This window comes from Necator americanus, chromosome I (genome assembly GCF_031761385.1).
Source record: "Necator americanus strain Aroian chromosome I, whole genome shotgun sequence".
Classification (NCBI taxonomy): domain Eukaryota; kingdom Metazoa; phylum Nematoda; class Chromadorea; order Rhabditida; family Ancylostomatidae; genus Necator; species Necator americanus.
In genome coordinates this window covers 8,769,909-8,790,614 of record NC_087371.1, presented here as the reverse complement: position 1 = coordinate 8,790,614, position 20,706 = coordinate 8,769,909, and the positions used below count along the sequence as shown (strand labels likewise).

At 41.5% G+C, this 20,706-nt stretch overlaps 3 protein-coding genes across 4 annotated transcripts; 1 reads left to right on the top strand and 2 right to left on the bottom strand.

Moving 5' to 3' along the window:
• Nucleotides 1–138: 138 nt before the first annotated feature.
• Nucleotides 139–2,109, top strand: RB195_004912 (uncharacterized protein; the record flags this gene model as incomplete). Of its 2 annotated transcripts, XM_064177136.1 has the most annotated exons (6): nucleotides 139–228; nucleotides 888–971; nucleotides 1,329–1,434; nucleotides 1,510–1,607; nucleotides 1,680–1,908; nucleotides 2,054–2,109. In XM_064177136.1, the coding sequence occupies 6 exons, from the start codon at nucleotides 139–141 to the stop codon at nucleotides 2,107–2,109; spliced, it is 663 nt and encodes a 220-aa protein (XP_064034261.1). The 2 variants fall into 2 exon arrangements, with proteins under 2 accessions (XP_064034261.1, XP_064034262.1); XM_064177137.1 differs by lacking the exon at nucleotides 2,054–2,109 and having other exon boundaries at nucleotides 1,680–1,970.
• A 290-nt stretch (nucleotides 2,110–2,399) lies between these two features.
• On the bottom strand, nucleotides 2,400–4,255 carry RB195_004911 (uncharacterized protein; the record flags this gene model as incomplete). The annotated part of the gene is made up of 8 exons (XM_013440349.2): nucleotides 2,400–2,510; nucleotides 2,693–2,795; nucleotides 2,922–3,022; nucleotides 3,077–3,242; nucleotides 3,314–3,403; nucleotides 3,458–3,543; nucleotides 3,929–4,051; nucleotides 4,148–4,255. The coding sequence occupies 8 exons, from the start codon at nucleotides 4,253–4,255 to the stop codon at nucleotides 2,400–2,402; spliced, it is 888 nt and encodes a 295-aa protein (XP_013295803.2).
• A 1,358-nt stretch (nucleotides 4,256–5,613) lies between these two features.
• RB195_004910 (uncharacterized protein) lies at nucleotides 5,614–19,619 on the bottom strand (the record flags this gene model as incomplete). Its single annotated transcript, XM_064177135.1, has 16 exons — nucleotides 5,614–5,689; nucleotides 5,774–5,886; nucleotides 5,992–6,111; nucleotides 8,095–8,252; nucleotides 8,446–8,602; nucleotides 8,717–8,829; nucleotides 8,907–9,019; nucleotides 9,929–10,071; nucleotides 10,124–10,210; nucleotides 10,286–10,513; nucleotides 11,731–11,835; nucleotides 11,902–11,947; nucleotides 12,055–12,209; nucleotides 13,238–13,386; nucleotides 13,569–13,695; nucleotides 19,200–19,619. The coding sequence occupies 16 exons, from the start codon at nucleotides 19,617–19,619 to the stop codon at nucleotides 5,614–5,616; spliced, it is 2,310 nt and encodes a 769-aa protein (XP_064034260.1).
• Nucleotides 19,620–20,706: the final 1,087 nt, after the last annotated feature.

Sequence of the window (20,706 nt, the reverse complement as noted above, 5' to 3'; positions counted from 1 at the left end):
ATCGAACCGACGTCACCGCTAGAGTTGATCGATACGAGTCACACTTTCCATACGAAGATCACTTCCCGCGGTGAGTCACAGTAGGTACAAGATGGAAGATCCATGTAATCAGCTCGCAAACTTCGTCCATTTTCAGATATGGAAAAAGAAGATGAGGAGTCGGACGAGGATGATGCTTTTCTCAACTCCTCATTGGAAATCATTAATGGACTTTCCAGGGGCATTGAGGTAAAAATAATACTTTGAACAAAATATTGCTTTCCTTAGGAAGATTGCGCCGTATTCGACGAATTGCTGCGCTGTGTCTCAGCGTAATGATTCCACACGGTTCATTAGTTTTCTAAATTGAAATATTTTTATGAACGCGAATTGAAGATGAAGGGGAGAATAAATAATTACGAATACGGCTCAAGTAGACATGAAAATGTAAGGCTTGTGTGGAAATAATTGTCAAAAGTGGTCGTTTTCTGGAATACTCGTCCTTGCAGCTGACATTTTCAATGTTTTCTTTATTGGTGGCAACATAATGCGCTTGTTGTCGCTTCGTTGCTTTGATAACACTTAGTAATCTTACATTGAGTCAAGTCGTAAAGATCTGACTAGTCATTTATCATCTCAGTTCATTAACGCAGTTGTATCGTGCTGATGTGTGTGATATGTGTGTCTATAAGCATGATATGACGGTAATGTAACAACACGTTCAGTGAAATTATTACTTTCCACGAATTTTGGTGGCTTGGCTTAAAACTAGTTTCCTCGTGTGTATCACATCTTAGCGAGCGTTCAGTTCCGACCACCACATGATTGATGTCATAAGTAGAAAAGTGCAAGTATAAAAAGATACTAAGCTTTACACTGCTCTTGACGTTGGTATTCCATTGATTCAGGTATCACACCTCACAGAACAACTGAAGAAGCCTACAAATTCGTATGATTCAGCTGCTACTGATTCCATTTTTAATACTTTGAAGGTATTTTGAACTATTACTATGTAATTGCAGAAACTTTACATATTACGAAGTGAAGTAAAATTAGCTGTCTGCGATTGGGAAGTTCAAATATCTATTCTCTTGGTCTCTTTAATTCCTTTCTCATTGAAGCGAACATGAATATAGTCGGGTCAAAACGATCTGAAACTGGTTACAGAAGATGGTTATATCTTGGTCCTAACCGCTACGCCCCTCTGCATCCTTTCGAGCGCAGCCGAGCTTCACGTTGTTGTGGCACGACTTTACTTCTATCACCTTACCAAATAATTTAATTCCGTTCTAATATTTTAGTACATCGAAGAGGTCAGAGAGACACTAGCCTAATTGATGTTCTTATAGATCCTCTCCAAGAGCTCACTAAATAATACATTGGCGTCGTTATCTCCGTCACCAAGTTCTTCTCCAACGCCCGACAAGTTAACTGACTCTCCAGACAATTGTTTAGGTTATTATTTGTTCTAAATGTTCTTTAGGATTGAGAACTGCACTTATGAGTTCATGTTAGTGTTGTCATGTTTAGCGCTTGATGATTTCGCAAGTGGCGATCAAAATGAGAGAAGCAGGCTATCGTTCAGCCCAACAAAGCAAATAGGAACTTTCGCTCTTGCCGAAGAGGAGGTACGAAGTTATATTCCCATCTTCACCCCATCGTTTTTGTCGGATTTCACATTACTTTTGGTGAGTTTTTAGCAGCTCAGAAGTATTGAGGCGGTTGTTCCACGGCTTGCCTTGGAATTTTCTCCTACTACATCAGTGCATCACTCACCTTTGTCCACTCTACGAGAAGATCTTGCAGCCCACGACTCGCCAAGGTTACATTCATCACTTAGCGAGTTTTCAAGTCATTGTCATCAGTGTCATATTCGGCGTAACTCCCTTAATCCTTCAGATTTCCTATACTTATTTCTTTTCGGCTTAGGTACAGCTTTGATTTTTTATTATCTTTACGTTCCTCCGCTTTACAAGGGTCCTGTGATTTGATCTCATATTTCCTATTGCCATACTTATTCCTCACTCACATGATGCAGTTACTATTTTTCGGTTACTTGAGATAGCGGTTTTAGCTATTTTAGTATTCTATTTACAAAGCAATGGTGCGGCAGGTCCCATTCACACCTAATCAGATTCTCTTTCAACGCTTTGTCAGCATTTCAACCACTTATTTTCACTACATGAGTTCTGACTATTAGTTCTTATTATGCCACAGTATTAACATTGAATAAATCGTGTGATGTTGAGCTTATAGCAACATAATCACCCATTGAATATGGAGAGGATCATGAGTTGAAGTAATTGCTTCTCACAGAAACAGAATTGCTCTGAGTAAGAATAAATAGTGGTTTTGAAAAGAACACCACGAAAAAACATTCTTCAGAACTTCAGCATCACCTATTTATTGATCTGATAAGCCTAGCAGCGTTTAACAAGAGCTTGTAAAATGAGATCTGGGACATCCATAGTTTGATCTTCTATGAGCACTATATCAAATCCATCCAAGTACAGATCCAGCAGTTTATCAGCCTATAACATTATTCACCAATGAGGATTTTTCACTAATAACACAAGAAGAGTTGATATAGTAGAAAGGGAAACATTATGAGAAAGGAAATAAGGTACAACCTGTCTTTACGCTACTTTATATTTTCTTCCACAAAATCTAAAGTTTGGGAAATGGAAGAATTGTGTACATTCAAGACACTTACGTTGCCATTTAGATATCCTATTCGTAGAACTGTTCCACTGTGATCTACTCCTACGTCCATATGTAGATCTCCAAGGCTATCACCAAGTAGGAGAACATTTCCACTAAATTGAAAAGTATTCGCGATTATATTCAATATTGTAGTGTTATTATTTCGATTGTAGGCGGCCAAAATCTTCAACATAAACTCTACAAGAACAAAAATTATAGTTGCAGCGAGGAGTACTTACCGGTTGGCAATATCATCGAAGAATGGAGCATCATGGGGAATCACAGACGAATCTTTACAGAACACATGTATCAATGGCTCAGAACAAGCGTTAACAAGGCCCTAAAAACGAAACAGGACAGAAATTCCAGAAAGCGTCACTGATTAAAAGTATACCTTCTCATCAAAAGATAATGTATTCGAGATAATGTGAATATTTTTCGGTATTGATCCTAGCTCATGTCGGAGAAATGCTTCAATGACGTTACCTACACCAGCGGAGAACAGCAATAATGGGATTGATGCAGTCTCAAGGTGCTTCATCATGTCATTTGCGCCATCTCTACAATGTTCATAATTTCTTCAATAGGGTGCAAAGACATAACAGCAAAAGTTGTAATTTTGGATATTCACCTTAGCTTAATGTGTACATCTCTCACAATGTTTTCAATATCGTCGCGATGAATTCCGAATGTAATGTAGTTTTCGTGAGCTTTCGTCCACCTGAAATGGTTGATGAATGATGTTCAGATTCCATAGGCATAACACAATATGTACCATTCAACCATGTATGGAACCTTCTCCTCCTTAGTCAGATGCGGATCATATTCTATAGCTAAGTATTTCGCATTTACAGCCGTTACCTGCAATAAACAAACAAATAGATATGAATGGAAGGAAAACTTTGTGAATTTTAGATATATAGAATAAATGCTTAATATATAGTTGGATTAAAACGACAGGAAGCACGGGAAGTTGTGTAAGCGTTGCGCTCGAAGCGGCGCGGTGGTGTGTCGCGGTTGGGATCGTGTGAGGATCCTCGCTACCGCCAACCATCTCTGCACTTCGCCACGATCCCACCTCGATCCCGACCGCTGTCTCCACTGCACCGCTTCGAGCGCAGCCGTTTCTCTACTGTCCGCTTCATGTCATTTTGACCCGACTATGACAACCATCGTGATGTAAATTACGCATTTCACTATAAGATTTGGATACTAGTGCTAAAAGATGTAAAAGAGTAACACATACCTCTTCTTCTAATTCTGGATGGAGTGATAAGAGGAGGTGATTCACCACTGCATGACTTCCCAAACAGCGTTCACCCTTCTCGTCCATTGATCTAGTCAATGTGAAGTCAAAGTCGGATATTACCTTAACAAAGAAAAAAGTAGTAACCGTGAATCTTCTATTTATAAAGGTGAATACAGGTAAGCAGTAAAACACTGCACTTCTTAACTAAACACTTACCGCTAGTTGCTCATTACCGCCTTCTAATATAGCATTCAATTTCGCTATCACTGCATCCCTATTGCGAACTCGTACACTGGGATGGTTTAGGATCTTTTCAACCGCCATTGAGATGAAACGGTTTACTGAAAAGATCTAATAACTTTGTGTGAGGTCACCCAACTTCATAGCATACGGAGATGATGGCGACACTATAATAGTGTCCTTATCATTTGATAATGTTATCTACTGCCAATCGCACAAGTTAGTTTTTCTGTCTCAGCGAAATAAAACATAGCAAGCCCTTACAAACAAAGTTCTATCAACGCAAATCTATGAGAAAATACTAAGAATGGCGATTTCTACAAGCATAGTTTCTATCACGAATGAGTAATCGGTATCATGCTCTCAATTGCTACCTTGTTTTAAACAAAGAATAACCTTTTTAACTCCATTTAAGGTCAACATGCACAAAAAAACCTTCGCTTTTTAATTAGCATGTTCGCTTTGGAAAATGCGTGCAAATGCACAGCATTTATCCTCAGACTGGGAATGATAGGATAGCAAAAATGCGTTCAGCTCTCGGTTATTACAATGCAACAAAACTTTGCTGGACTATAAATCCCTAAATTGGCGGCTACTTCTTGCAAAAAGGTGTAACTTTGCTATTTCTTCCGCGTACGCGTCCACAAAAAAAAATGCAAGTTAGAAGGAGGAACGTCTGTATCTGTGCCACCTCCACAAATTTTTCTTTCTTTAAAAATATTTATGATGGTCGTGATTATGCTTCCTCGTCTTGAATGAAATTGTTAATTGGAATGACTACTTGAGAGCTAGAATTACACACAGTTTCATAAACGAGAAGGAAATACCTGTCCTCTGAGATCAGAACGTTGGCAAAGCACAATCATTATTCTCCAAGAATAAGATTTACTATAGGTAACTAAGCACACAACACACATGTATAATGTAGGTTTGCTTCAAAATTATCTTCACTACAATTCTGGTACAAATACAGGTAATAAACATGTTAAGTGGAACAAAAGCGAGAACAAAGGGGGAAAAAATAAAATACGAACAACTTTAAAACATATGCGAACAAGTTACATAGTTAATCACCTTACAGAACCTGGAGTGACACAGAGTGTGCGGGTTTATCACTATTTCATAAAGAGAAAAAAAACAACAAAAAGTTGAGTATGGAAATAATCGACACTCCGTAGTCTTACATAATAAGCAAAGAAAAAAAAGCAAATGAGCAGTTCCGGAAATTTTCTTCACTTAGCTTCAACTGCTAGAATTTGCAACAAAATCAACAAACAATAATCAGCCGAGTCAATATACCCATTCAGCAACGCGCCTGGTAATGTATAAAATCAACCCGCACAAGTGGACGTTTATGCAACGAGTCTTCAGAATAGATGGAGACTATTTAACATAGAAAAAAAAAGGTAAATTTTGTACTCATTGATCAGTCATAAATCCAACTAGCAGAAATCATAGGAAGATCGCAGGTCTCTGAATTCCTCAAAGCTCGTTCGAGGGAGATTGGTAGAGCACTTTCTAAAACGATTTGTTCTCCGAAGAAAGTACAAAAAGTGTTCCATGTGTTACGAAACCACTACAATGTCGGCGACAATAACCCACTTGAAGAAGACTACAGCATTGTTCATGTCTTCTGCTTTACTCATGCTGTTCATTTGTTGTTCGAAAATCAACAATGGAGGTTCAACAAACTTTCGCTTTCGCTCAACGAATTTCTGCAACTTTTTTGTCCGTTAAGAAAATGTACCTTAGCAGTAATTCTATTACAACTACAAAAAAAAAATGAGATTATTAGTAGTAAACAGCATTTGAGAACAGACCTCTCGAACTTTCACAACAGGTTCCACTTTATGGAGTACAGAAAATAACTGTGCTTCATGTTTGTCCTCTGCCTCGTCAGCTTCAGTCTGATCAGCTAATTCATCATCTGTCTCAACAATCTGAAAGATGAAGACTTCTTCACTTGACTTCAGATATTATATATGAAGGCTATTCCTATGTTTGAGGATCCTAAGGTTGTAGTACTGATGTATAGGAGGATTAAAACGACATGGAACGCGATGCAGTTGCATAAGCCCTGCGCTAGAAGCGGCTCGATGGAGTTTATACAAGATCTTTACAGACCCACTCTAGCAATCTTTTAGTTCATACGGTTCATATTTAGCTTCGTAGCTTTGTCTTCAAACAATACAGTCGGCTCATCTGTACTTGGCTTTCGATATATGTTTCGATGGGTCGCGAAAACACAAGATTATTCCTAAGGTGGATTAATATTTCGATATCATGTTGAGTCACGAACAATATCTTCAACTGAAGACAAACTGAAATGAACAGCAGGAACTGCTAGAACTCACTAGGTAGTCAAAGCGGAACGGTGGAGTATGAAAATTGAATGAGGACCTTTGCACGATTCATTGGTGCAGTTCATGATGGTTCCGCCTCAATTCCAGCCGCTATCTCCACCGCGCCGCTAAGAGCGCAGCCACTCAGCTGCACTGTGCTTCATTTTGTCCCGACTATATTTCAAGCGGTCTCAGGGCGGTAAGCAACTCGAGAACATGGGAAAAGTGTAGCCCACACACTCAGAGGAATGGAAGAACTAACAAGTCGGTGATTGGGTGCAACAACAGGTGATCGCGAAGCTCTCGGTCCGTAAGGCTGCTTCTCTTATGGATGCGATGGCTGTCCGATGAGTACTGCTCTCATCTTTGAATTCAGTTCATCTTTCATATGCTTAAAGAACGTCCGATAGACAGTTGCGATAAAGTTTCCACTATTCGGGATTCTTCAAGTTGTATTCCTTTTTCACTGTAAATTTCTTCCGTGCCATCTTTTTGTTTATTCCCAATCCCATTATCTCCACTGCTTCGTGTAATTCTACAACCATTGCTACCGAGTGAGAGCGTTGGAAGAGCTGTATCGTAATGGTGCATAGACTCCATCGATAACGCATACGACGCTTTCACCAAGCAACTTTCGAAATAAGTCCCAAGTTTTTCGTAGTGAGCATATATGCAAATTCCGCAAAGGTAGCAATATTCTGGAAGCAGGTCCTGGCCTGTGTAACGATATAATGAAAACCACTAGGAGTACAGAGGAGTAAAACTTATCTCACAAGACTACTTCATAACGGAAGATTAAACGTAGGTTTATCTCGTTTGTTTTCCGTATTTCCACACAAAGAAGATGGTTATTAGAACCACCGCATACGATGGTATTTATATTAAGACAGAAACTAGACATCATAATAGGTTGATGAATGTGCGGAGCATACGGGCCTTCGGGAACACTGTTTTGAAGTTGTAAGTGGAAAGTTTAGAGAAAATGTCAAGTTGCCTTCGTATCGTTTCAATCCAAAATCGAAGGCAATGTACACAAACCAAAATTAGAGCGTCCCTTACCAGTCGCCATTGTTTGGCTCTGTGACTTTAAGGCTCATGGGGCAGAATTCGTGCTGTAGGGACAGAAGGAATTTTCCTCATACTAAGCACTTTTGAAATAGCGAGTTTAACTTTCTTTACAACTCGTCTCCAAGTGGATCAGATGTACGTATACGTACGATCAGATGTATGTTACGCCTAGACTCCGGGGAGCTTCGGAAAAGCAAGTCAAAACAAAACAATCGGTTTACTCCTGACTATGCTTCCGATTTCCGATGAAGGGAGAGATTTCAAAGTCCATCCCAGCCTGTGAGACCCTGCCAGAGGACGTGCTATGCATCACAGTTTGACGGTCAGAGTCACCTTCACGTCAGGAGGTAAACTGTTGTAGAAACCACCACGAATAAAAAATCGTTCAAATTATAAGACGAACTTTGCAGGGGAACATTACATCCGTCACGGCAAACTTAATGGACGACCATGAAAATAGAATGAAAAAAGCGAAACAAGGAAAGAAATGTACCAGCAAGGAACAAGACTCACATCGAAATCTTTCTGACAGTAGTAGTAATGTAGGGCCATACGATTGCCGTTCCTCGTGCTTAGACCACATATACAGCGGAATCGCATACCACGGATACTGCATTGTAGGGAATCGATTCCACGACGAAGTGAGGTGTCTGTCGCAGCTCGTCGTTTCCCTAATGAAAAAATGTACCTTCAGGACCGCTTAAATCCCTCTACATATCAATGTTGCAAGCTAAACCGTTGGTGTGTTACCGAAAGCACAACTCCACTAAAATTTTTAGAGACGATTTCTGAACAGAAATCGCTTACTAATAGGTACATGTGTAGGGAATCCCAGACAAAAATAACAAACAAGGTTTCCCTTACCATATAAACTCTCATTGAAAGCAAGTGTGACACAAGCTATGCATTTCTTATGGCTTGTTCCGGTATCAGAAGAGCACGCACATTTTGAGCATTGGTACATAGGCTTCTGCTCTGGACACACCAACCTACTACGCTGTCTAGAGCGAGTTTCTGGATTCTGAAAAGTTAGGTACAGTATTTAGGAAAAAAAGATAACACTTGCATGATACCGAAAAACATTCATTATAGTAATGACGGGGCATGAATGTGTCCGGATAACTAGTAAAATTACCCTGTAGGTTAATGTCCATTTCGGATTAACTGCAGTGTGCTCCTTTCGGTGTTTCTGCTTTTCCGAGAGAGTTGAGAACGACAAAGCACAATGGTCGCAACCCAAACGAGCTTCTGTAAGTTCGAATTTAATCGTGATTTCAGAAGGAGCTATTTCGTCATCTATTGAAGCATGCTTAGAAACCACGCACCTGCTTCGTGACTTATCATATGGTAGACAAATTCTGATGCACGGATCACAGGTCGCTTTCGTTGGTAAGATGGTACAACAAGTGTGAAAGTGCAAAAGGGGCACATGAGAGTACTATAAATACGATCGTAAAGCGCAGAGGTTAAAAAAAAGCGAAAATTGATATTAGAACACGATGAAATCCGAAGTTAGCAACATAACAGACAAGCTACAGATGCACTATTTAGGGGCAAAGTATTTTTTCTTTAAATACAGTGCATCACGAAAGTGACGTGAAACATGGTTGGAAAATGTGGTGGAAAACACAGAGTTAGGGGTGTAGATTACGAATATGTGCGCGCTCCCGCTCAATTCTCCTCATCGTCCTAAAAAACGGGGTAGGAAACGGCGCTTGTTCGGTGTATCTGAAAACGCACCACCCTTGTGTGCGTCCAAGAGCAAACGGCCGAAGACCAAAGGGGTCTCCTCAGCAAGTAAAAGCAATGATTAGGCTACTGAGAAGACTGCAGCGTGTACAAGTTGACAAGCTTTAACGTACCTCGTAGGAGCAAACGTCGTTCACACGGCGTTTTTCAGAACAACTATGGGAAAATGAAAGGGGTCATACTCGTAATCGACGTTCATACTCGTAATCTGCATCCCGAACTCCATATATTCCCTTAGGTTTGTCAACTACGCCAGTTTCGTGATTCGTTGCCTCGAGTTTTGTTCATTAACAAGTTCGAGAAAAGAGGAGTAAATATCTACATCAGCAATGGAGCTGAGTGCATTGGTTTGGAATTTTTTGGCAATGAAACTGAAACCTCAGACTTCAGAAACCTGTCTGCTTGGTAAGATTTCACTATACATTTTCTTCTCAAAAATGATGACCTAAATTAAAGACAATGATAGCTTGCTAAACTATTTCAGTGAAAAGTTCGTTTTGGGTAGAAAATGCAAAGCTAGAAGTGAAAGGAAAACGAAGAATTTGAGAATAAAAATGAGAGAGGTATGTTCCGCAACATTAATGCACATGTAATATACCTCGTGTTTTTATGCTCTCTGACAAAGTGATCGAAAAGATGCATGCGCACAGTGCATCTGTACCGACAACGTTTACAATGATACGGCGCATCATTTGGTTCGTGAGCCAGAAGATGGGTTCGAAGAGCACTCGCAGTACCAACCTAAAAAAACTCATTTTCAACTCCTTTCTCAATAAACCCAGGAAGAACTTACATCTGAGCGAACATCCCTCTCGCAAATTGCGCAAGTCGCACGATTCACTGCTTGAGGTTGCCTTGAATGACAGCGTGTGAAATGCACCTAGATGGTTTTTGCAATAAGTTAGAATGCAAAGTTTATACAAGAACCTCAATGATCATCACTCTGGCTGCATACCTGCATCAAATAAGGGGTATGAAACCTTGCGGTGCAACAAGGGCAAGTAGACAAAATGTCAACATCATTCCTTTTAGAGGATCCCACACCAGGAGCGCTACTTTCGGCTAATGAAGGAAAACTGGGTGACTTCGGATCGTATTCCTTCCATGCTGCTATATGCGCCCAAAGATGACACACAAACGAGACGTTCCCGCTTATAACACGACGACAGCTTGGATATTGACACTAAAGTGTAAATGACTGAGAAATCACTGCTGTTGTAAACAAATCCAAAAATGGTCTGCCTGCATAATAGCTTTACATGGTTTCTTCTTCTTTTTATAAATAAGAGGAGAAATAAAGGAAATAGGTTTGTTCTAATTATATAACAATTGTGGACAATCAGAGATACATTCTAGGCCAAAAATTCCGTAAATCCGGAGCCAATAAGAGTGATAAGAGCTGAGACCTTCATCATCCAAAACGAAACGGAAGAGCAAAACCTCCCTCCCTTTTCATAGGAAAAAAAATACCTACACCCCATTATTATGGGCTCCAGATTCAAGGAATTTTTTAGACAACATAGTCAACTGGTACTTCCATCGATCTTATCTCTGTGCAAAACACTATTTGCCGGGAAAGTAGAAAAGAGATAGACAATTTGAAGTGTAACTGAATCCGCAGATCAGTTTAAGTGGTAATTGGTGGAGCAAAAAAGAATAAAATCTGCAGAATTTAAGAAACTGGATCGAAAGAAAAGAATGTTCTAGTAATTTTTACTATCAAACCTTTCAGGCAATCAGCACCTTCAAAGAACGATTGTTCACTTTTGAATTACAATCCAAAAAGAGAACTTCCAATAGTTACGAATGAAAGCCACAGCACTCTCCAGTGAGATTTGAGAACAGTTCTGTTTCCATTCGTTAACGTTAGGTTAACGAAGGAAGCAACATTATGGTGTGAACAATTTCTAGCTATTCTGCAAAATTGAACTTAGCCTAAGAAGGGCATTAGGAAGTGAAGAAAGTGAAAGTAAAAAATAGTACAAAGCTTTCATTAATTCTGTCGTAGTGAAAATAACCCTTAAAACCTTCTTCGACGGGAAATGATGAACAGGAAGATGTAAAACAAAGCCCATCAACATAAGATTGAACTCTATGGAGTCAATTGATTGATGAACCCTCGCAAAAAGAAGCAATTAATGGTATACCATTTCAAAGTTGTCACGAAATATCACACTTTGCCCATAGATACTCTTTTTTACCGACTCTCGCTTGTCAAGCGCGCCCCCGAAGTGTTATATTAGCGATAACCACAGTGACTAGACAGAATGGAGACATTTGTAAAAATCTAGAACAAATTCTCCTAAATGAATTTAAAAATATGTAAGAAAAAACTGCAAGCATTAGGAAAAATCTCACTAACAAAAATCGAGGAAAACACAAAAAAAGTAAAACACTTGCTTTGAACTTGAGAGACGGGCATAGATGACGATCTGATTCGGTCGATTTTTCTCCGCTTACTTCAAAATTATAGTTCTGGACTCGCGATTCTGGCACAAGACGTGGCTGAAGTACGAATACGAGCAATCAAAAGCTACTTTTGCTCCGCAAAACAGAAACATGTTAACTCACAACCGAACGAATTGAAGGTGAATTGTTTTGAGTTTTGTGTGATTGTCTACAAAGAGAATGGAATTGTAATTAATTGGAATTGTAAGAAACACTTGCAACAGACTTGATTTCGGCTCAAGAACTTCAACTAATTTAAGAAACCCAATGAATCACATTTGTGCCGAAGGACGAGGCTGAATAGGGCGAGGAGAAGGAGTACTGCCGAGTAGTGAGATGGCGTTGATCCCAGAGTCTTCACAAAGAGGCTGAGATCGAGTCTTCTCGTAGGCTAATCTTGGACGCTGAGGACCCGTCGATATAGGTGTAATCTAAATTTCAGGATTTCACAGTGACGTGGGCTGACTGATTTCGATCAGCTCCCAAGAAAAGGTTCATGTTCAGCAAAGCAAACGTAATCGGTAAAACAACTAATCAACATGCATGAAGTTAATGGCAAAGCAAAAGCTCATAATCGTTCCTAGTCGAAGAGGCGGCTGATGGGATTTTTGAGCATTAAACAAAGTAAATTCGTTTCTGTGAAGATAATGTTAGAGCTGGATTACTGATAAACCGAAAAAGTTCCACTTCTAGTGCAACCAATCATGTACAAATACTCGAAATATAAATAGGCACGATTCCTTGAATAGTTGGGAAAATGTCAAAATTAAACAAACAGCCGATGATGATGTACATCTTGGCTAACCTAGCCTACCATTACCGATTCCGCGTTTCAGTCATGATTACTTAAAACCGTGACAAAACTTACGTGAAATTAATATCTGTCGTGATCATATGCTTTCGTTTTATTGTACACATGTGCACATTAATACTTCCATCTTTCTCAGAGTTTAAAGTCGAACCTGTTAGTTTAAAATGAATGTTAGTTTATAATGAATAAATAGCTCGTTGTTCTTCTACAGACTACGGTGCAAGTGACTGGAAATTTCCTCTTTCTGGTCTATTAAAGCTTTCCATAAAAAAAGGTGTACGATTTGTGGAAAAGAACAAGAACGCAGAACGTAACGTGCAGAAGCCATCGTTCGAAAGATCACTTATCCTCACGAATTTTCATTCCATTATGTAGCTTTTACGAGGAATGATTACAAATTAGAGGTCTGTTCGTGAGCAACATAACCTTCTTTTTAACACCACACGTGTTTTGATAAGAATTATGTGCTTAAATCACGAATTCCTATTCTATATGCCCCCCAAAATGCATTCCACATAATCTAGAGCATGTAAGAAAAGGAGTTCAACAAACTGGATCTTCAAGATGTCGCACAAACGAAAAATTGTGAATTTTATTGAAACGATATGAAAAAACAAGATGTGAAACCTTTTAAAGAAATAAACTAACCGTTTGCGTATATGGTACATTAGTATTCGACTTGATCCTATTCGCTGGTAACAGATTTTGTACTCTTGTTTCCATAGGACGAGGCGAACAGTATCGAGTATTCTGATTGTTGTTTAAGACACCTTCTCCGGACCTTATAGGACCGATTCCTGGAAGAACTTGTCTTTATAGTTAGATATATAGACATGGGAGTAATGGTTAGTAACGGATAAAAGCTAGTGATTAGTGTTCCATCATTTCCAAAGGGGAGAGCTATCTCCAGTCAACGGTAGCCATAGACCAGCTCAATCCCAATCCCAAGAAAAGAGAAGTTTCCGAAAAAAACGCTCACCCAAAGCGTCCAAATCTAGTGGCTTTGAATTTACAATAGCAATTGATGCAAGAGCTGAGCCATTCACTGGAGCATTAGTTGGACTGTCCTCGTCATCCGAATCCAGCACGATCACTTCCGTTTCCATCTGATGAACACAACGATTTAAGATACTTTTACTACTGAATGCATCGTGAGAGAAGGAGAGAAACGAAAAAGGAAGAAGAAAAGAGACGAAAGAAATCGTCTCTAATTAAGCACGATCGGAACAAACTGGCGCACGATTAAGAGGCAACACTAAGATACCATGAACCTTAAAGGACCATCAATTAGAAGCTGTGGAAAGGTGCGCCAGTAACGGCCGCACAGCGACTTTCGCAGTATTGATCGGTCGGGAATGAGAATGTGGGGGCGGCACCATCTGCATCGCCATCGCTAGTGCAAAATGTGCCTATCGATCGGATGCTGAGAGTGACACACAAGTAGTGATGAAGTCATCAGTGGGATCGTAGGACCATGAAGGACGGATCACTACTTTACCCAGATTGAAATGATATTAGAGCAAGAATGAAGTTCTGATCAACTACGTTCACGACGTCGCTTCTTTTTCAACTCCAAGGGTTTCAGAATGATGACGGCCGAAATACTCGTTCTATCCTAGTTGTTCTCACAGTACCATGAAACGGGTGACACAAATCCACACGGACTGGATCTATCGCATCCGGAACGAATCTTTATTGCATCGCATCCAGCAACATATCCCGCACATCAACTATATGATGGATGTATAGTCTATTTCAAAAATACATCAATAATAGGTCAGGAGAAGCCAACACCACCCGAGAGTCCATTGATCCGCGTTTATAGTATATGATTTTGAGCAATTGTGCATGATTGGAATAACTTCACGGTCACAATCGTACGATCGGATCAAAACGACACGAAGCTCGGTGTAGTTGCGTAAGCGGCTGCGTCCGTGGCGGTGCGATGGAGCAGAGTGGTTAGGATCGAGATGGGACCCTCGTTAACACCACTTGTCACTGCAACTCACAATGGTCCCAATCCGATCGCAACCGCTAGCTCCATCGCGCCGCTTCGGGCGCAGCGGGTTACGGAACAGAACAGAGCTTCATGTCGTTATAAGCCGACTACAGAAAAGTCCTTTTTCAGTTCCATCGACATCATCGCTCTATCGATCGTGAAAACGACCGGCTGAAGCGGCACCGACGCCTGCTTACGCCGTGGACTTGACGTCTTAGCACGATACAGTGCTCTTTGCAGCGAGTATACACTCCTTCCTGTGGCTACAATGTACTGCCGATCGATACCTTTGTCACAAGGGCATTTCACACATCAGAGGTATTTAGAACGCGTCGCTGGCGCAGTAGGCGTGCATAGCGGCGTCATACGGCACGAAAACACATGATATGAACTATATCTTAGAGAAAGGTAATGTTTTAACGTCTTTTCTATATCCTGTGTGTCAGATCCATCAGAAAAGAAGTAAGACTCAAGGCAGAAAGCAGGAGGTAGGAACTGCTATGTTTCTACCTTAGTTGTTTGTTTCATACACAATCAATTTTGTAACAAATTATTGTAACATTTATCAATGAAATAAATAAACAAAATATTGTTTCCAATGGTAGAGTCATATATCGAAATCTCTCTTGTATAAAGTGCCTTAATTTCAATTCGTAATAAATACACATTCCTTTTGCACATTCATTCCGCCTTCGCTTGCACTAATTACTGCACTTTTACTCTAACGTTGGAGTATTTGAAGCACACTCGAGCCTAGCACATGTTTCCAAAACATTGTAAAGTCACAAAAACAAGCAAGACCCAAGTCAGTGGGATATATCACCGCTCATTCGTCATATCCAATACTATTATAATGATTGCAAAGAAAGTCACATCGACTACTCAACCTCTAGCATTGATCGACAACGGTAGAAGAACAAGATTGCCCGGTTTAACGAAATCCGTTGGATCGCACATCATGCCGGATGCACATGGTTTCAGTATTACGTATGCAAACGTCACCAGCCATACGAACCTTGCGATAGCCGAAGCGTCGCGAAATGTGTACAGTTCAGCCTAGTTCACAGTTCTAGGTTCATTTCAGAAACTCTGCTTAGCATTATTAATGGTCGTGATTGCAGACTACCCGTGTGAAACACGTTGCATTCAAAAACACTGGGGGATTGTAACACCTGCTGCTGAGGAAAAAGATCCAATTATATAGAAGTTAGTCGGAGTGTTAGATCTCTAAGTGGGATTTATACGACTAAAAGATGAAAATAATGCCACAATAAGTTTACCAGGACCATGAGTGCGGTCAATAGCACGCGACGCATGGGGCACGTGACTCACGTGAACCATGCCAAACTGCGTTTGGTGCGTGTTCTCTGCTCGTTCTCTGTATACATTGGTTGTTGATGGAAGCGGAATTCGGATTCGGAGGCGTAGGCGGTTTGGGCTTCAATACGCTGTAACCTTGGGCTACGCGTTACAGGTGCAGGAACACACCTGGCAGTGATAAGTGGTAGAAGTTCGGGCGCGAGTCCTTTGTACTTATGAAGTAGTTCCTGATTTTCATGGTTAGGATGGATGCTAGAAATTCGCTCAGAGGCTTTCCCATACTTGCATGCACTTCTATCGTGCCCATTTGTGTTTTAATTGTCGTCACCGATTCGTGGTGCACCCTGCACTGTAGGCCACTTGATCATGGTCCCCATAGTCTCGTGGGAATCATTCATGCTTACAGAACTTATTGTTTTGCATTTGTTCCCTTATTTTCAATCAGTTCCTCCTTCTTCCAAATTCCAGAACTAATTCTTCACAAAAAGCGTAGATGATCACGTGACTATTGATTGTGATATTACTCCAATTTCAAGGTAGAAAATAGTTGGGGGCACTCAAGAGTGCTCTAATCGAGCTGCGCTTAGAGCGCAAAATTGCTCCTGCAGCACAAAGATCTCGTTCATTACTGTTTAGTGGTCTTCCCATTTGATGTGGAAGGCGATAGTTCACGAAAATTCTATAGTTCATCACTGGAATTGAATAGCTGAGTTAGTTGGGGTCTTAAAACCTAGGCATTAATGGTAGAGGTTCTGCTAGGGGACATGTAGGATAGATGTTCCTAAGAGAGAAAAAGGAAGATAGAGATGGAATCACTATAGCTTTAACATCACCAAACTCTCCAAACAGAGTCACTGGAAGTGAATATATAGGTCATAAGAGCGAATATAAGTGGAACCCTTTCAACGACCTCAGGTATGGCATTTCCGCAATCTGGATTCGGCAGTTAAGAACGATCTTTGTGCTATAGGAGCACTTCTGGCGCTCTTAGGCTGCCCGCAAAGTTCACAGCCGCGCGGGTGAGCGGTTTTGCGGCTCTGTGGTTTTGGTGGTTATTGACTATTCACGACAGTGCGCTCAATTACCATCAAAACCACAGAGCCCCGAAACCGCGCGGCTCTGAACTCTGCGGGCGGCCTAAGCGCAGTTTGAGTGCAGTTCGATAAGAGCAGTGTTGAGTGGACCCCTGATCCAGCTACCTTTTACCAGCTCTTTCGCTGACACCTACTATTTATGTGTTACTATGTGCAGCCACATTTCCTATAGTCAGGTTAAAACGACATAAACCTTGGGGCAGTTGCGAAGCGGTAATGCTCGAAGGTGCTAGCAAAGATCCCCAACTTGATGCTAAGGGCTACGCTCCACCAAACCGCTTCGAGCAGAGCCGCTTACACAACTACACTGATCTTCACTTCGTTTTTACTCGACTTTATTTGTGAGACAACGTAAGACATCGTCGAAAGTGTTCCGCCGGCATGACGCGTTACGTCCTTGGTGACGACGAACGCGGAGACGACTTATAAGAGCTTGACCAGCTCTTCAAAACTCTTCTTTTTTCTTTTTGATGCTCTTATGTTCTTATCGGGCGGGTATCGGCAAGGGATCGGGCTCTGGTTGCAGGATGGATCGATGGTTCGAGGCCGCCCTATTGCCGATCAAGCCTTTCATCCCTCCCGGGTCGATAAGATGGTACGAGACTAGTATGGAAGGATAAAAACACTGACTTGATACGTCGGCTGGCCACGCAAGTCATTGTATAGGCCAACACGCGTTCCAAAACCCCAACGACTACGAATTGCAGTGAAACGCGTTGGCGCATCAAAAGCAGATTGATACGCCAGAGACTTCATCCTTTTATCCTATCTTCTTATCCTGCACAATAATGTACGGATGAGATTAGCTGGTCACGGCAAAATCCTCTTACATCAGCCTTATCTTTTGCTCCACGAAGATTCTAAGGTTTCGGTTCGTAGGGATTGAACTTCTGCTCCATTGGTTTCGTTTTTTTTTGTATAGCTTTTATGTGATCACGAATCACGTACGCTTTCTCCATCAATGAAGGCGGAACAGTTACACGATCCCCATGACCACGAAAATTTTCGAATGCATGTTAGACCTTGACCTGAAAATTTCAAAACGAATATATCGGGTCAATCCATCAACCACATCAACGTGCTTTGGACTATTGGTGTGATAATCCAAAGCGCATTTATGTGTAATTACTCCTATGACCGGAAAATCAATTGGTCTTCCTTGGCGCGATGGAGTAGAGGTCTCTTTCTTTTATCACTTATAAAATGATAAAGGATAAAGTCATTGCGTATTAATCCACTTGGGATGCACCAACACGTTTTGCTGCAACTCGTAATCGTTGAGACTTTGGAACGCCTGTTGGCCTATACAATGATTTGCGGGGGCCAGCCGATAATCAAGTCAAAGTTTTTATCCTCTCAGACAAGTGTGGTACCAATCTATCGACCCCGGGGGATGAAAGGCTTGGTTGGCACCAGGGCGGTTCCGAACCATTGACCTTGTCTCTACAGCGCACCTCTAAGTGACAGCGTTTTTAAAACTCCCCCCCCCCAAGGTTGTTGGTTTTTTTTGTTTTTTTTTTTTTGGGTTTTTTAATTTGGGGGGGGGGGGGGTCCCCCCCTTTTCTCCTTTTTTTCCCCAAAAAAACGGCCTGGAAGATACGGCTTCGGGCGTTCGACTGGAACCTCTTGTGACAGAGTTCGACTGGAACGCGCCAGCCTAACCCATGGGCAAAATTAAATGCCCCACACATAACTTCAAACGCACAAAGGATTCGCTAACGAACTTTACTGTTAACCTCTTCTTCGCTAATATTCACATCCATGGGAGAGTCTCAGTTCCCACGTCGCAGGACTGCGTCTCGTGCTCCCAGCAATGCTGGTCCTTCACTATTTGCGAGATTTGTTCAACTCATAGTATAAGCATTCCTACTCCCGTAGATGTAGTCGAGTTAAAACGACATGAAGCTCGATGCAGTTGCGCAAGCGGCTGCGTTGGAAGCAGTGAGGTGTGGTGTAACGGTATGGATCAATCTGGGGACTCTTGCCTACACTACTCATCGCTACAGTTCGAGATGGTCCCATCTGGAGTTCAGTCTTCAGTTCCACCGCGCCGCTTTGAGCGCAGCTGCTCACGCAACTGGACCGAGTTTCATTTTGTTTTCATCTGACTGAATATGCACTCATACCGCAGTAGGTTCATATACAGTTATTCGACTTATGAAAAACCGTGATGCGAACACAATCTAAACAAACATACCTCTATGTTGCAGCCGGCACCAGCCATTTTTGATCGTTGCGTTTCCAGTCGTCTCAGAATTTTCCTTCTCTCCAGTTCTCGCCTTCGACGATTTTCTCGTTCTTCGTCTGTTTCCAGTGCTCGTTTTAACCTCACACGCTCCATGTTCTCCTTTCGACGTTTAATTTTTTCTTCGTTCGTCTCGTGCGCTCGTTTTAGTCTCATCCTCATTCGTTCTCTTTCTAGTCTATTTTCACGTTGCTCTTGCGTTTCGTCCATTCTTCGGAGAAAGGCTCTTTGTCTTCCTTTGAACTGACGCTCATATTTTTGTTGAGCGGTCTCATTGGTGCGATCTCTTCGACGTTTTACTGTGAACGCTGGATCCGAATACTCATTCCCACGCGTTTCGTGTGGTTCTGACAGCAGTTGTTGGCTATTCATCCAGTTGCAAATGCTGTACTGATATGATTTGACCGCCTGATTCTACTAAAGGTATCCTACCAGGAAGCAAAACGTCGAAAATCCTCTCAGGAAGCGCAAATGTACCTCTGTGTAGCTTTTGCGATTCTAATTACGATATTTTACTTGTTTTTCCACGTGTCGTCGTTCGCACCTCGTAGATGTGAAACGGTGTGAACGCAGAGGCGCCGCGCTACAACTGAACGGAGACCGCTCGCGAGTGCGTGTGCTTGCGTGGTGTGCGCCAAATGGACAAGGTCGGACAAGCATGAGTGGAACTGTGAATGATTAGGAGTAACCATGGAAGTGTAAGTGAAGTGCACATATTCGCAACATTCAAGCTTTCCGCGGCTTACCATTACACTATGGTTACACCTTTCCATAGGTATGTGATGAACCACGCTTCGCCTTTTTCTTTCCTCGTTCACCACCATCGGCAATAGTACTCCTTTTCAGTGCTTGCTTCTGTGAACTGTTGCTGCTCTATAACCAGTAACCGATGCACCCAAGGAACTCGTCAAGTTCTGCTCGAAATACAAATTTTATTCCCCTGCTCCATTTGTGTACATTTATCATCCAGACAAGTATTATCAATGAGGTAAGGCTTGCTGATGTTAAGGATAGGTCTGTAAGAGTATCAGACTCATTTTAAAAACACCGTATCACGATTTAGACCTGGTATAGTTGTAAAAAAGCGGCGTAGGAACCTCGGCGTTCCTACGCCGCTTTTTTACAACTATACCAGGTCCTACTAGATACGTACACCTTGTGCTCGCTCCGTTGCCCTCAGCAGTCTATTCATTGGCTTTACTTGAATATATTCGTGAAGAGACCACATTAATGTTCGATCGCTCGCTTGTGGATGCGGCGCATCCCAATTGATTTCGTAGGAAAAAATGACGTCTTCTTCGTTGTTTTTTTACAACGGTGGAATGAATGGAACCACGCTGTCGGCCGTAATCTGCATCCCGAATTCTACGTTTTCGCTGTGGCTTCCGGACCCCGTCAAAATCGTGACACGCTGCCTCTAAGGATTTATAAATAATGGTATTTGAAGATTGATTCTTCA